The 16,229-nt window shown below is 45.3% G+C and overlaps 1 protein-coding gene across 5 annotated transcripts in view; it reads right to left on the bottom strand.

Annotated features, from left to right (window-relative positions):
- The window catches only part of LOC147726593 (interleukin-6 receptor subunit beta-like), a 527,141-nt gene that overhangs the window by 61,393 nt on the left and 449,519 nt on the right, over nucleotides 1-16,229 (bottom strand). For all 5 annotated transcript variants that reach the window (XM_086960647.1, XM_086960643.1, XM_086960648.1 and 2 more), the window contains one exon: nucleotides 5,558-5,698. In XM_086960647.1, coding sequence (XP_086816773.1) covers nucleotides 5,558-5,698 — 141 coding nt within the window. The remainder of the gene's footprint in view (nucleotides 1-5,557; nucleotides 5,699-16,229) is intronic.

Here is a 16,229-nt window from a genome sequence, read left to right on the forward strand (position 1 = left end):
CCTATTCCAATCATGGAGTCCCACTCTGCATCTCTGGGCAATAGCTTGCTTAATCTCCACAACGGCCCCCACAACGCTAAGGATGCCTGGCCTCCACCTTGGGGGTGCCCAGGAGTGGATGCCTCACAGGGAAAGCCAGGATGGGTTCCACAGCGGTATTTGTACAAGCGCCTTGAGATCCTTGCGGGTGAGTAGTGCGCTATACAAGTATCAATTTACATTTACAAGAGCTTGGTAGAGCGAAAAACACTGGGAGTTCTACAGACTGGTTAAAGTGGAAAGGAGACACTACTTTAGGTTGAAATTTTGGTTTAGTCCTAAGAACCACTTTGCTATGATGAATTTTCAGAAATGGTTCTTGTATGGTTAATGCCTGGAGTTCACTGACTCTTCTGAGAGAGGTGATTGCAACCAGGAAAGCTACTTTCCAGGTGCGAAATTGTAATTTGCATTTATGTAGAGGTTCAAATGGGGGACCCATGAGCCTGGTAAGGACCACATTTAAGTTCCATATTGGTGAAGGTTAAATTCTAGGTGGGATTACTCTTGAGTCTTTCCATAAATGCTTTGATAGCTAGTACTCTAAATAAAGACAAATGTTGTCTGTTTTGGAGATAGGCTGCTTTTGCAGCGAGATGTAGTCTAATGGATGTATAGGCTAGGTTACGTTGTAGATGCAAGAGGTAAAAGATGCTGTTTTGAATAGAAGCATCTAGTGCATTGCTTTTTTTATTGGTACAGTAAATCACAAATATTTTCCATTTAGCGGCATAGCAAGATCTAGTGGTAAGACATCTAGCCTGTTTAATGATGTTCATGCAGTCTGGCGGGAGATTGCGATCTGGCTCCTGAAGTTTGGTTACCTCAAAGTTGAGTTGACTGGGATCTGGATGCCTTATCGCTCCATGGTTCTGAGTGAGAAGCTTGGGTGAGAGGCGTAGCTTTTGATGAGGAACTACTGATAGTTCCAAGAGGGTTGTGAACCATGTTTGTCGGGCCCATGTTGATGCCACCTGAGGGAATGCTGTTTGAGCTTCCGAACCACTAAGCAAATAAGTGGGAGAGGCGGAAAAGCGTAAGCAAATTTGTCTGACCAGTTAGTCCATAACGCATTGCCTTTGGACAATGGGTGTGGATACCTGGATGTGAATCTTGGGCATTTTGCATTTTGGTGTATGGCAAACAGGTCTATTTCTGGGTAGCCCCACATTTGAAAAAATAGAAGCAGAACTTGAGGATGAAGTTCCCATTCACGGATCTGCTGTTTATGACGACTGAGCAGGTCTGCAATCGGATTGTCTACTCCTGGAAGGTGTTCTGCAAGGGGGTATATATTTTACGGAATGGCCAATCTCCATATGCTTTGAGGTAGGTGTGAAAGCTGCAGAGTGTGTGCCCCCCTGTTTTTGTATATAACACATTGCTGTCCTGTTGTCTGTACGGATCAGGACAGTTTTCCTACTAGGTGGAGTTAAAATGATTTTAGTGCCAGGAAGATCACTAGCAATCCCAGATAATTTATGTGGAATTGTTTTTGTTGAGGGGTCCATATGCCCTGAATAGTATGATTTTAAAGATAAGCTCCTCAGCCGGTGAGCGATGCGTCTGTTGTGAGCACTATCTGTGGAACCAGGCCTAGGAACGGCCGCCCTTTGGCAAGATTTTGAGTGTTCCACCACTGCAGAGAGCGATGTGTGCGGCTGTCCACCAACACCAGATCTGTTATTTGACCTTTTGCCTGGTTCCACTGACATGCCAAACGCTCATGGAAGGGACGTAATCTGGAGTCTTGCGTAAGGGACTAAAAATATGCAAGAAGCCATCATTCCTATTAACTGCATGAACACTCGTGCTGATATTGTGTGATGAGGCGTACATTTTGATATGAGGGCTAGTATGGCGCTTAGTCTGACTGGGGTGGGATATGCTAGAGCTTTTGAAGTGTTTATTGTAGCTCCTAGATATTTTTGTGTTGTGGACGGTTGGAGATGGGATTTAGAGAGGCTGACTCTGAATCCCAAATCGTGCAGCAAGTGTATCGTTTTGCGTGTGTGCTGCACACAGCTGCTGTGTGACTTTGCTAGAATGAGCCAGTCTTAAGTGAGCCGCCACTACTGCGAGGCACTTGGTGAAGATTCTGGGTGCTGTGGTTACTACGAATGGGAGGACTTTGAATTGGAAGTGTTATCCGTTAATCACAAACCTGAGATATTTCCTGTGAGCAGAGTGAATGGGAAGTTCTTTTAATCTAGAGTGGATAGAAAGTCGCCTTGTTGGAGTAGTGAGAGTACCTGTTGGAGAGTGACCATATGAAAATGGTCTGACTGATTGTATAGATTTAATGGCCTGAGGTCCAGTATTGGTCTGTGAGAGCCGTCCTTTTTGGGTATTAGAAAGTATAGAGAATACACTCCTGTGCCTTGATGCCGCAAAGGGCCTGGTTCTATCGCATGCTTTTGTAACAGGGAGAGAATTTCTTGTTCGAGAAGAGTGAGATGTTCTGAGGACATTGTGCGTTCTCTGGGAGGAATGTTCGGTGGAGTACCAGTGAGTTCCAGGCAATAACCACACTAGATGATTTATCTTACCCACTGGTCTGTTGTAATGGAATTCCAGACATGTAGGAACTTTTATAGGAGCCCCACGACTGGTGTTAGATGATCGGGGGAAGCGTAGGCAAATCACTGCTTATTGGGAGAAGGGAAGCTATGTGTTGACATGTCCTTACCTCTACCCTTAAAATTGTTTCCATTGTACCCTACTCTAAGGAAACTTCTACAGGAAGAGGGTTGCGTGTTGGACTTGTATGACAAATTGTTGGGGTCTGAGGATGTCGTTTTAGACCCTGCTCTATAGAATGAGCGATAAAAGGAGCCTCTGCTTGAAGGAGATTGCAGTGCTTCCACTGATTTAATCACATCATTGTCTTTTTCCATTTTTTCTAAAGTTTCCTCAACCTGAGGTCTGAAAAGATGATGTTTGTTTCTGGTTTGAAACCTGAAATTCTAAGCCAGACATACAGACGTAAGAGAATACTGATGTTAAGCAGCATCTAGCGCACATCTAACAGAAATATTAGATATAAGTTTTCCTTCTTGGACTAGCTCTTGTGCCTTTCTCTTGTGCTCTTCTGAGAGGTATTGAAGTAGGTTTTCCATCTCCTCCCAGTGTGACCTGTCATATCTCACTAGTAGGCCATGCGTGTTGGAAATTTGCCAGTAATTAGCAGCTTGAGCAGCAACCCTTTTACCAGATGCGTTGATAAGCTTTGATTCTTTATCTGGGGGAGGAGCATCTCCAGATATCTGTGAGTTTGCTCTTTTACGAGTGTTAGAAACTACCAGTGAATCTAGAAGGAGCTGTCCTTTATTGAAAACCGGAGCAGAGGTTGATTGTTTATATTTTTTTTTATCAACACTAGGGGTTAAAATTTGTGCACGAACAGGGTCCTTAAAAATGTCATCTGCATGTCTCATCATGCCTTTTAACATAGGGAGACTCTAGCTAACTCTGTGTGAAGACCCTAGTGTCCCAAATAAAAAAAACTTCATTTAAGGTTTCTTTATGCAGTATAAAACCATGATATGCTTCTGTGCTAGAAATTAGCTCTAGATAGGAAACATTATGATCTGGAAGTGAAGGTTTTGCAGGATATAGGTCTGGATCATTATTCATAGGTGGATCAATAATATAATCATCCCACGGATCGGCAGGTAAAGGAATATTGTCATCATCGTTATCATCCCCATCTCCTTAATCAAGCTGGGTGTGAGGAGATCCCTATGGTGTTATGTGTAGTGGATCTGAGCCTGGCAGTATTGGTAAAGGTCAAGATGGTGGAAGTGGTGGAGGGGATGGGAAAGTAGGATAGATAGGACTTGTAGCAATGTCTTCTTAAGGGGGATCGTGTATCCAGCGTCCTCTGAACTGACCTTCCTTGTTGAAAGGCGTTTTGGCTAATATATGTCCAATGTCTGTTTTTTTCTGCATTGGATCCAATTTGTCTTTCATAATGTCTAAAATTGGTTACGGGGGATCTGAAATATCTTCTTTGGATGTAGGGGCCGAAAGTTTCTGTACCGAACCAGACTTGTTCTTGGAAGTGGAAGGTTTCGGCTTTGAAGCAGACTTTTTTTAAGCAAAAGCTTCGGCTCTATAGTGGACTTCTGTTTCAAAATGGAGGATTTCGGCTCCGAACTAGATTTGGCTTTCGGAGGGGACTATTTGGGGCCCAAAGACAATCTGTCTCAGCTCGATCCCGAGCAGGAAGGCTTGACTACTTGTTTCTGTCCTGGGCCCGAGGGTGGGGCGTCAGAAACCTCGTCTGGGTGTCAACCAAGGACCGAAGGCAGAGATGGAGGTGAAGCCTTATGTTTAGTCGAAAATAGCTTATGGGGTGCAGGGGTTTTAGTACTCACAACCACCTGTTCCGCTAGAATGTTTTCGGACACCAATTCGATCTCTAAGTCGGAATCGGATTCTGCGACCAAGAAGGCCTCTTATTCCTCAGCTGTGGTTTCATGTTCGGTGTCTTCTCTGAAGATATCTGGAGTATGTTGAGTGCTTTGGCGCTGCATTTCTCGTTGACGAGCCAAACAATCTCAAAAAGTCTTTTTCGATCGGAACGACAGACAGGCCTCACAATTTTCTCCCTTGTGCTCCGGTGAGAGGCACAAGTTGCATACTTGGTGTAGATCTATCTATTTAGGGTATCTGGAGCGGCACCGAGGACAGAATTAAAATGGGGTCGTTCCATCAGCAGAAGAATAGACTGATGCGGCTAGGCTTGAAGGCCGTCCACAATTTTTCGATCGAAAATGAGACTTTCCCGATCAAATGGCTACGCGGAGACAGAGGGAAACCTGTATGATAACAATACTGACTAGGGTACAGTGGATTGCGCACCGAGGGGAACCCGAAGGATAGTTTTGAATCGGAGCTCAGCAATATAAGTCCGAACCAGATGGCGGGAAAAAACATTCTAACAATGGAGTAGATGCTCATGCGCACTATCACTGAAAGGAGGAGTCACCTTACCTCGTGACTAGGAAAGACTTTTTTGAAGAAAAACAACTTGCAAACATCAGGACCCAACACAAGAAGGCAGGAGTATGCAAAGCATGTGTATCTACAACACACACGCCTCGAACACTAAAGATATATTCCCTCAAAGAACATTGCAATATTGTCAAATATTGATAAGTATGACGGTCTCTAAAGAAATGTAAAAGCATATGCTCAATGCTTAAATTCTTAATTTTAAATGCAACGATTGGTCTTTGTATACAACCTTACCCATCTTCACAGACATAGGTATATTTTGGGGAGTAGACCTGTACCTGGATCTGAGCACTTAGTTCACTGGGATTGGGGACAAGAGCTGGAGACAAAGACCCTTTCACTCTAATTTTTTTTGTAATGTGACCAACTCTTCGCATAGTTCAGCCACAGAAGAAAACAAAACAACAAAGAATAAAAACATACTCAAATTGCAATCTAAATTGATGAAATTAAAATCTAAAATATTGTACATTCATAATATCCATGTTTAACTCACCAAACTTTAGCGTAGTAAAGGTGAGCTCAGGACCATCCGTATCTCCTTTCGCCGTGGACGCCCTCATACGAACCATGTACAAGGTATCACCAGTCAATGAGGAGAGAGAATATTCTGTCACGTTAGGATCCACAACAACAGCTAAAAGAAGTTAAGTACAAAAGCATTAAAAAAGAGAGATGATGATGCTTGTTGTTGCACTGTGAAAGCAAATCGTTCAGAATCTTTTACTATATTTTTTAACATTAAGGCAGGTGAATAAAACAGTGGTGTGTGTGTGGTTGGATTCTGACAATTAACTGTTATGTAATAAATGTAAAACATGATACTCAAACACTAAGATCATACAGCATATTGTCAAACAGTTGCCTGCACGATTGTGTCCCGTTGGTCCTTCTAGGTAGAGAATTAAAACAAATAACCACATTTGGAGGAGGGAGGATGTGGAATTTATGTGATAGTCTGCAGAGGATTCTGAAGAACAAGCACTTGAGGTCGTAACAACCTGCCACATTGACTACATGCACCTTCTTTTCCATACTGGGTAGCAATGTAAAAATTCCTATTTTTCTGTCTGCCTTCAAGAGTTCAGATAATAAATAGAGCTAAGGTCCTATAGCTATGAATGGAATACTTAACTAGCCCTACCAGGTGAGATATTCATTAGCGTTTCCATTTAGGTACCTCACATTATGTTTATTTGGGGTACCAAATCAGTGTTGATAGAAGCAATAACAATACAACTAAATAGAGCTAGGTAGAGAAGACAACATATGTTTTACAAAATGCCAAGAAGAGGTACAACAGAAAGGTGGCATTCAAATGTATGCAGCTACAGATTTATGGTTTATAGAACACTGATAGGTGTTAAGAGCTTTCTGTATATTTCCAAGATTAACTAAACCAAAAACTGTAATTCAGCAATTTCTGTTTGCTAAGTAGCAGAAAGTAGTAAAATAAATCAGTAGGCCAATAAAGTACTGTTTATTAAATGTGGTGGGTAATTTAAAAAAAAGAGGGGCTTTAATTACATTTTAAAGTTGGCATACCCACCACAATTAATAGAAGTAAAATTATTAGATGCAAAAGGATACTTAAAATAAATGCAAATTCACCTAGCATTCATTGTACATTATTTCTCCAGGTACAATAGAAAATGAGAGGTCTGATGGACCTCTCCACCATATGTTCTTGGTGTCTGGTAATGACAGAATATAAAACACATTTCTTGTTCTTTTTGCACATACAAAAAAATTATTCCCACATGTCCTAAAGATAGGTTACTAACCTCACCACCTTCCATCGTATTACATATTATACATTCAGAGATAAATATCACTAAGAAAGTAGATGACTTCCAGCTTTAGGAGCAAATCTGCAAGAATAATCTTCTACAAGAATATCCATCAGCCTTCAGACCAGGCTGCAGCACTGAGACAGCCACAATTCAAGTAGCAGACAAAACTCTTCTCCTTAACAGGAACAACCCTTGCCTCCTCGTCCTTCTTGAACTCTCTACAGCCTTCAACACAGTCGACCATGCAGCTCTGATCAACAACCTGAAAACACCAGGGAATTTTCAGGCACTATCTTGTAAAGTTTCAAATCCAAATTCACAAACTGGTGCTAGCTTGGGTGAACAAGTTCCATAAGATCACAGACACTCACTTTGCCAGTCATCTTTAACCTCGACATGAGACCTGTCCGATCCATTCCTGAAAACATGGGCATCAAGATCTATCGTATGCAGATAATATCCAATTGTCTTACTAAAAAAAAAAATATCCTCATTTGACAAACAGACACCAAGTTCCCGCCTCAAGCTTACCGAATCGTGGATGCCAACTGGCTTCTGAAAGCTCAAAATCTTTAATTCCTCCTACTTTCCAACAGCAGCAAACGGGTTTAAGCCTAGCTTTCCAACTTAAACCTACCCAGGTTCATACACAAAAAAGGGACCAAACAAAATGTCTGATATTCACCCTCAAAACAGATATTGAATTGAAGCAATACACTGCAAGGAAGACCACGACAGCTTGGTTCCAAAATGGCCCTCTTGAAGGAAGTGAAGCTATTTCTCCCAGAAGATCCCTTCAGAGTAACTGTAAAAGGCATAGTAATCTCCCATCTGGAGAGGGACAACGGCCTGCTCAGTGGTCTCCCCGATACCACCGCAGCACTCATTAACGTGATCTTACACATAGTGGCACGTATCGTAAAAGATTTGAAGAAATTCAACACATCACCTTCACATCAAATGACAGATCTACACTACTTCCCTCTACTAATCCGGATCATCTTCCACACAAGCAGTATCACTTATAAAACCCTCAACAAGACCCCAGGCTTACCTGGGGGAAAAAAACAAGCTTTGTCAGGGGTACAAGGCCAGACCAGGAGTCTGGATATCACCAGCCTGCAGATGAAATACTGCAAGGAGGGAAAGAAAACCAGAAAGCACGCCTTCTCTGCTTCAGCTACAAGGATCAGGACAAGCACCCCTATTGACATGAGGTCAGCACCAACTATCCTATAACTAAGAAAACCGATATGGACACATCTCTGCAAGGGAGCACTACCACTGATCTGAGACTCTTCCCTTAAACTTCTTCCAAATAACTCTATCCATGCGCCTATTCAGCACTTTGATGATCTCGACCTTGGCTTGTGCGCTACTGGTGCCGTACATACACACTCCTCTCAAAACCCCTTCCTGCTACAACCTATATAAATTAGAGGGGTGTGGAATTCCTACTGCCCAACAACCAGGACATAATGTTTGGGGTCAGGGACATCAAGTTTACATGTTTATTTTGTCCTTTAGGCTAATAGGCCCAACCCTTACAACACTTTGGTTGTCAGTTCACAATACCACAACATGCATCTGTGAAAGAACATTGTCTGCAGTTAAGGTAAGATTTCTATCTATATGTTCACACTGCTCAAACTGCTGTTTATGGTTCATTAAGGTGAAGTCTTTATTAATATGGTGATCGCCCTACAGAAATGTTGTGAGCTCAGCTTTCACTACTGACTGTGGTTCCAGAATAAAAACGCACACACGTTAGCAAAATTTAACGATTTGATGCTATCTATAATGTTCCCAGAATGCTCTGTTATAAGATGTAAATATTCACAAAAGACTAAAGGCAATATTGATTATTCTTTGCTTTCAAAATATAACAAAACGCAGGAACAAAAAACAGGCAAACTAAAGGTGAAAAAAACCAAGCAGGCTTTGGAAGTAAATGGGAGCTTGAACCCGGTTTTGTTCCACGTGTGACTTCAGATTTTTGGGACAAATTAAAGAAGCATATTAGAGATCTCCTGGAAGCTAAATTGTCACCTATCTATGATCGCCTTACCTCTACTGAGGCTAATTTAGGATATCTATCCATCTATATATCTATCTATCTATATCAATATATATATATATATATATATATATATATATATATATATATATATATATATGTTCGTAGAATGGGTTTTTAACAATTCTGACATGGTGAAAACGCAGCCTTTTTTGCGACGTATCTTTTCAACAGACTCCTGCAAATTTATCTTCTCAGTCATCTGAATCCGCTATCTGCCCATCTGCTGTTACAGGGGGAAAGCGTAATATTGATGGTATTACTAGTCACACTATGGTAGATAACTGTATAATGCTGAACACTACGGTCGCTCCCACATCAATCACCGCGAAATGCTAGTTCTCCAACCCTCGAACAACATTCAGAGGGACGGTGTGGGAATCGTACCCTATACCAAATACATCACCTGTGATAAATCTTACTCCAGCTTCCTGTCCATTTGTTATGTTTCTGAATAATGTACCCCAGTTATCTGCAGACACGGTAGAATCACAAGGTTCTCTCAGAAAAAAGGTTCTGTTGGGAGGCGCTAGGGGGCGCACAGCGGAATGGATGCTAGAGAGAGCAGCTCCGCCGGGCGGATGCCAATAACGACACAAAACAGCGTGAAAACAGGTCGAATATGTGATATGACCATATCCCCGACGATCGAAAGGTGTACTGCATGTAACGAACGGTGAACGGATTTGTTACGAGCGAACTGGACCCCGACACGACTGCGGGAGACGGACGATCGGGAGGAGCCATCATGGCGGCTGCCATCTCGGCCGGCTTCGATGTCTACGCCTGAGGCTGCTGGAGGTGTTCTTCGCGGCCCTGCCTGGCTGTTGCCCCGCGCCACTACTACGCAGAAGGTATGAGCGCCTGCTCCCCCGTTGGACGTTACAACGTGCTTAGCGGGGGCGCTGATCTGAGGGCCGGGGTACGGGACACAGAATGAACAAGATGGCGGCACCAGCCCCGGGCGACTAACGAACAAGTCCCCCATCTGCACTCAAGGCCCTGCGGTCAGCACCCAAACTAACTTGTGACTTCAATACACTGGGCTGGATGGTAGCGGCGGGTTGAAGCGAAGGGAGATGCGAGGTTTGGGCACAACTACGACCGTTACGGGCCGATCTGCAAGATGGTCAAAATGGCGGCGCCCATGCACCAGATCGGCGCACCGGGTATCTATTGCCTGAAATCACGAAAGAACACGCAGAGAGCAGACGCCTCAAGCCGGCTGAAGCCTCAGGGACAACCCCCACACGGGTGTAGACACGGGCGCTCCGGGAGGCACTGCACGCGAAGGTGACACTACATACGCATGCAGCAGTTGGCGCCCTAAAAAAACAATGTCCAAAATCGGTGGGTGAGAAATATCGGAAATCAATACACCGTGTGCAACATCCGAGCGCAGCAATGTTGTCGGCGACCTGTGTGTGGTTCTGGTACTGGGCAGGAGAGAGGCGCTGAAATGCTTGGGGAGGAAGACAACTAGCGCGCGTAGCCACGAAACACAAAATGGAGGCACCCAGGCGACAGAGACTCTAATGCACAGTGCTGGTTGCATACGGCCCTATTCAGCGTGAGCCCTCAGCTCTGCCCATGTGTCTCCACACGGATGCGTATGGGAAGTTATAGAGGAATGCCAATAACACTATAGCCCCGAGTCTGCATTTAAGGTACCCTACGGAACTGTACATCCCCGCCGCCTCTGCACTGGCACTTGTGCTTTGGCGCTGAAGGATATCCCCACGGAGCTGGGCTGCTTCGTCCAAGGAAGCGGATACTACGGCGGTGCCTGAATAGGGTTGGGGGAAAAGTCCTCCGGATACCCACAAAGACTGCACACCAGGGGGACGGCTGCAGAGGCCACTCAGGAAAGTACGTTAGGGAGTGCAGCACGAACTGACCTAACTACAACTATCGTGGATTGGGGTCACACGAGCGACATTGTGTTAACGACACATGAGTGTGCTACCACCGACGTACCACCACGCCTGGAACTTACTAAGCATCTCCTCTTAAACAGTTGACATATTTCAAGATCACTGGACCCCACGTCACGCTCATCTGATATATCTGAACGCCGCTCTGAGATCACTTGACAAGCATTCCCCCGAGAGCGCATTGGTGAAAATACCAAACACAATGGGAAAACCGGATAGACAACAGCCTAAACTGACTTTCGAAGCTCGGAAGACACCGAGAGGACAAGGCGGCCGACGGAGGACAACTCGGAGTCGGAACCATTGGAGGGCAGCGCCATGGAAAGTATCCTGAAGGCCATACAAGTCAACCTGCAAGACATTAATGGCAAGCTGGATCACCTAACGGGACGGGTGGATAGTATGGCCGCCAAACTGGACAAGCAGGGGGAAAGATTAGACACGGCAGAAACTAGAATCTCTAATGTGGAGGACGAATCACGCACCACCACGGCAAAATGTACCGGCATGGGGAAAGTACTGGAAGTCATCAAGGCCAGGTCGGAGGAGTTGGAAGCTCGTTCACGGCGTTACAACATAAGGATAGCGGGCCTGCCGGAATCCACCAACACCGGCCGTATGGAGCTGTATGTCGAGCAGTTATGTAGGGACATCTTTGGCACTGAGGAACTGTCGCCAATCTTCATAGTTGAACGTGCGCACAGATCCCTGGCCCCACGGCCTGCACCGGGTACTCCACCTAGACCCATAGAGGCCAAAATTCTAAACTACAGGGACAGAGACACTCTCCTACGGTTGGCCCGTGAAAAGGGCGAGATACAGCACCAGGGGAACAAACTAGAGTTCTACCCGGACTACACGGTTGCGGTGCAGCAGGCTCGTAGGGAATTCAATGAATTCAAAGCAAAGCTGCGTGAGTTAAAGGTCCCATACGCCATGCTGTACCCGGCACGGTTGAAAATCACCTGGGATGACAAGCCAGTGTTTCTCGCTACACCCAAGGCAGCTATGGACTTCTTGAAGAAGGCAGTGAACAAAGGTAAACGGCCGAACCGCAAGGACCAGCAAACAGACTCCGACTAAAAGGTAAGCCCACATCTCGTACAGTATACTGCACGTGCAGCCACCATTCCGCCTGGAGTGCGGATTGTCTGGAGGGCCGGGGATGGTGCTGGTTGTAGACTCACACACCCTGAGAATGCCCTTGGGGGCACGAAGAGTGCAGACTGTGGAACTTAACAACGCCCCTTGCCTATGGGCTTAGAGTGTGACAGCACCCCACCTAGCCTGGACAGATTGGGCTCTACTAATGTGTGTTACACCACGCGAACACGCTCGAATTCAAGATGTGGCGCACAGTGATACTGAACTGTGGTTAGACACAACCTTTTATGCTCACCCTATTGCCCTAGGAGACTCCAGGGGGTGACACTTTCTGTGGCAAGACTTAAGTACACTGTTATCTCTATATAGTGAGAAATGGTACGGGATTCGCACTGAACTATGATACACATAAGAGGATGCATAGACACTATGGTTGTTACCTATATACATGACAGGTGCTCACCTTATCATAGGATGGAACGGGCCATAACAGTATACAAGACCGCGGGGTGATTGGGAATGGCAGTCACTGATGTTGTATGCGGGGCCTGTGCCCCCTTTCTGAAGCTACACATGTTCTGTTTAATAATGGTGTGATCCGCCCACACCCTCTAAATTGGGTGTCGCAATGCACCCCCGGCGGACCTCTACTTGGGAGATCCCCACAAAGTTATGTTGTCTGACGAAGTTAACTGGGGATCATGGCTTCGGCAAAATTGGGCTGCTGAAGTGGGAGGGTTAGGGGACTGTTGGGGGGGGGGCTGTTGGGAAGTTATGCTCATCAAGGGATCAGTGCAGTTAAGATGCATCGCTGACCTCCACATAGAACTAGAAGTCAAAGGGACAAGGTCATACAAAGCAGAGTCACGATATACGATATTTCAAATGTACATGATTGAACGACACAAAGTATATTCCATGACCACCAACAGGTACATCAGGTAGAGACAACTTGAATGTACTAACTTGGAATGTGAGGGGCTTCGCACAACCCCAAAAAAATCAGGCAAATTTACGCATGTCTAGACAGGAGTCAGGTAGACAGCTATGTTGCAAGAAACTCACATCGGGCCAAACTCCCACAGAAATATTGGGGCTCGTTGGGCAGAGGCCAGTTATGCTGCACATTATTCCACATATTCACAGGGAGATATGACATTAATCAAGAAGGGTAGCAACTACAAAATCGATCGATCAACGACACTAATGGCAGTTACGTGATTATATGGGGTAGGATCAGAGGTCGATGTCTAACCCTTGTAAACATCTATGGGCCTAATAAAGACTCCCCGGAATTCTTTCAGGAGGTTTGGACACATCTGGTGGAATTTAGTGATACGAATATTGTCTGGGGAGGTGATTTCAATTTGGCACTTGACATTAACCTTGACCGCTCTCCCGCATCCATCGAACCACATAGACAAGCCAGGGGCAAGGTAAAAGACATCATGGAGGACCTCTCCCTTAGAGACATCTGGAGAGTGCAACACCCGACTACCCCAGGTGCAACACATGTGAACATGGCACACCACAGCTGGTCAAGGATAGATTTTTGGCTGGGATCAGATAACACGGCCCTCTGGACTAAATCCATCCAGACACTGCCTAGGACTATATCCGATCACAGCCCGGTACTCTTGGCATTGGACATCCCACATTACACTCCTCCACCATTTAGCTGGAGATTCAATGCTAAGGCGCTGTTAAACCCCCTGTTTGCAGAAACCATAGATAAGGCCATCAAGGAATTCTTTCACTTAAATGTAGATACAGTCGAGGACCCAGGGACGCTATGGGAAGCATTTAAAGTAACAATTAGGGGAGTGTGCATGAGCACTGCTACTGGTATCCTAAGAGACATTAGAACGCAGATCACTAGTTTGGAGAAAAGTATGAAAAACCTTGAAATGGAATACAAACGGACCAATAAGGTCGAACTGCTGGGGGAGATTAGAAAACTCTACACTGATCATCAGACATTCGCCGCAGATGAACTAAAATATGTCACCAAACGACCACTAGCGAGACAATTTGGTGAAGGAGGAAGACCAGGGCGAGTCTTAGCCAGGAAAATCTGTGAAGGTAGGAGACCCCAGACCATTACACAGATAAAGGATTTGTCAGGCAAGATCCACACGCAACCAGAGGGCATACTGAGTAGTTTTGTTCACAATTATGCATCATTATACACGGCTCAACAGACTTCACCCCAACCTGAAACTCTAGAATATTTACATGACATAGCTATCCCATGGTTATCTGATCACCAAAGGGAATATCTTGCACAACCTATCACAGTAGGTGACAGCAATTATACAAACCCTTCCCAACGGTAAAGCGCCCGGGCCTGATGGCTTCACGGGAGAATTTTACAAAAAATATGTCGACACGCTAGCCCCGCATCTGGTGGAAATGTACGGGGCAGCTTTTGAGCAAGCAGCTCTCCCACCAACACTGCGGGAAGCCGTAATAATTACATTACTGAAACCGGGCAAAAACCCGGATCTTTGTGACTCATACAGGCCGTTGTCCTTACTAAACGTAGACTCCAAAATACTGGCCAAACTTTTGGCAGAGCGCCTACAGCCCCTAATGACTAACCTGATCCTACCCGATCAGGCTGGGTTCATTCCATCCAGAGCCACATCCCACAACACCAGAACGCTATTTGCGTTATCTCATTATCTAAATCCGCAAACCAAAGCAGCGGCTGTGATGTTGGATGCCGCCAAGGCCTTCGATTCTATTGAATGGTCTTATTTGCTAACGATTTTACACAGGATGGGCTTCACTATGAGGTTCATCTCCTGGATCACACTGCTCTACACGAAACCAATGGCCAGAGTCCGGGTTAATGGATACATCTCTGAGCCCTTCAGTATAAACCGAGGCACCAGACAGGGATGCCCACTGTCACCATTAATATTTGCGCTAGCGCTGGAACCGCTAGCTTGCATTATAAGACAGACACATAATCACTCTGCCCTACACTTCCCGGGGGGGCCGCTGCACATATCATTATATGCGGATGATATGCTCCTATACGTCTGCGACCCGGAACAAAACCGTAGCCGATTATTGAGAGAATACGTGAAATTTGGCAGACACTCGGGTCTACAAATAAATTGGGACAAGTCGATAATCATTCCTCTTACAGATTCCACAACACCGCATGCACCCGACTTCCCGTTAGACTGGCAAACGGATCCAACCAGGTATCTGGGCATATGGTACAGTAGGAACCCAGAAGAAGTCATACGTACCAACTATGGCAGAGTGATCTCACAATTGGAGGAAAAAGTTGATAGATGGATCCACCTCCCATTATCCCTGGCTGACCGTATTGCCATAGTAAAAATGAACATCCTCCCTAAATTTTTATGTCTGTTCATTAACATTCCCATTACACCACCGAAGGAAGTATTCAAACGCATCACATCTCTAGTGTTGAAACTAATCTGGGCAGGAAAACAGGCACGCATTGAACTTCGCACACTTACATTACCATACGAAAAGGGCGGCTTCTGTGTCCCAGACTTTTATCTATATTATCTATGTGCCCAGGCGCAATACGCAGCGCATTGGTATCACCCAACGCCCTATCTGACACACACGGCGGTTGAGGAAGGCGATGCTGCCCCAGTGCCTCTGACAGCGATTATCACACACAAAAGGCCACCACGGCATTCCGCGGATATCAATGGCATAGACACTACCACACGTGCATGGCGAATGCTAGGCAAACTCGCACATAAATTACCGCTGTATGCCCCAGCGCTCCCGCTGCACCATCCCTGAGATTTCGGTCACTACTGGAAAAGTTGGGATGGACATTTTGAAGCAGATTGGAATAGATAGATTTGGGGATTTATATAACGAAGGAACCTTTCGCCAAGTTGATGACTTGGCCTACATTAGCAACCCGACACTTCTATTTCGTTTCACGTATTACAGGCTGCAGAGAGCGATTCGTGACCTATACTCAGGCTACCCGTCAGAACCCCCCGGTCTAAACTCCTTGCAACTGATTCTCACTACAACAAACACATCTCACCTGGTGTCAAGGCTGTACACCGTGGCACAGAGTGAAATCACCTATGACACGGAGAAGTCAATGCTAAGCTGGATTGAGATACTGCCAGCACCTCTAACAGAGAAAGAATGGTCGGCTACGTGCACGATCATAAAACTGCTATCGCCCAATGGTAACTTATGCATAACACATCTGAAATACCTACACCAAACATACTACACCCCTCA

Source organism: Lissotriton vulgaris, chromosome 3_1 (genome assembly GCF_964263255.1).
Source record: "Lissotriton vulgaris chromosome 3_1, aLisVul1.2, whole genome shotgun sequence".
NCBI lineage: Eukaryota > Metazoa > Chordata > Amphibia > Caudata > Salamandridae > Lissotriton > Lissotriton vulgaris.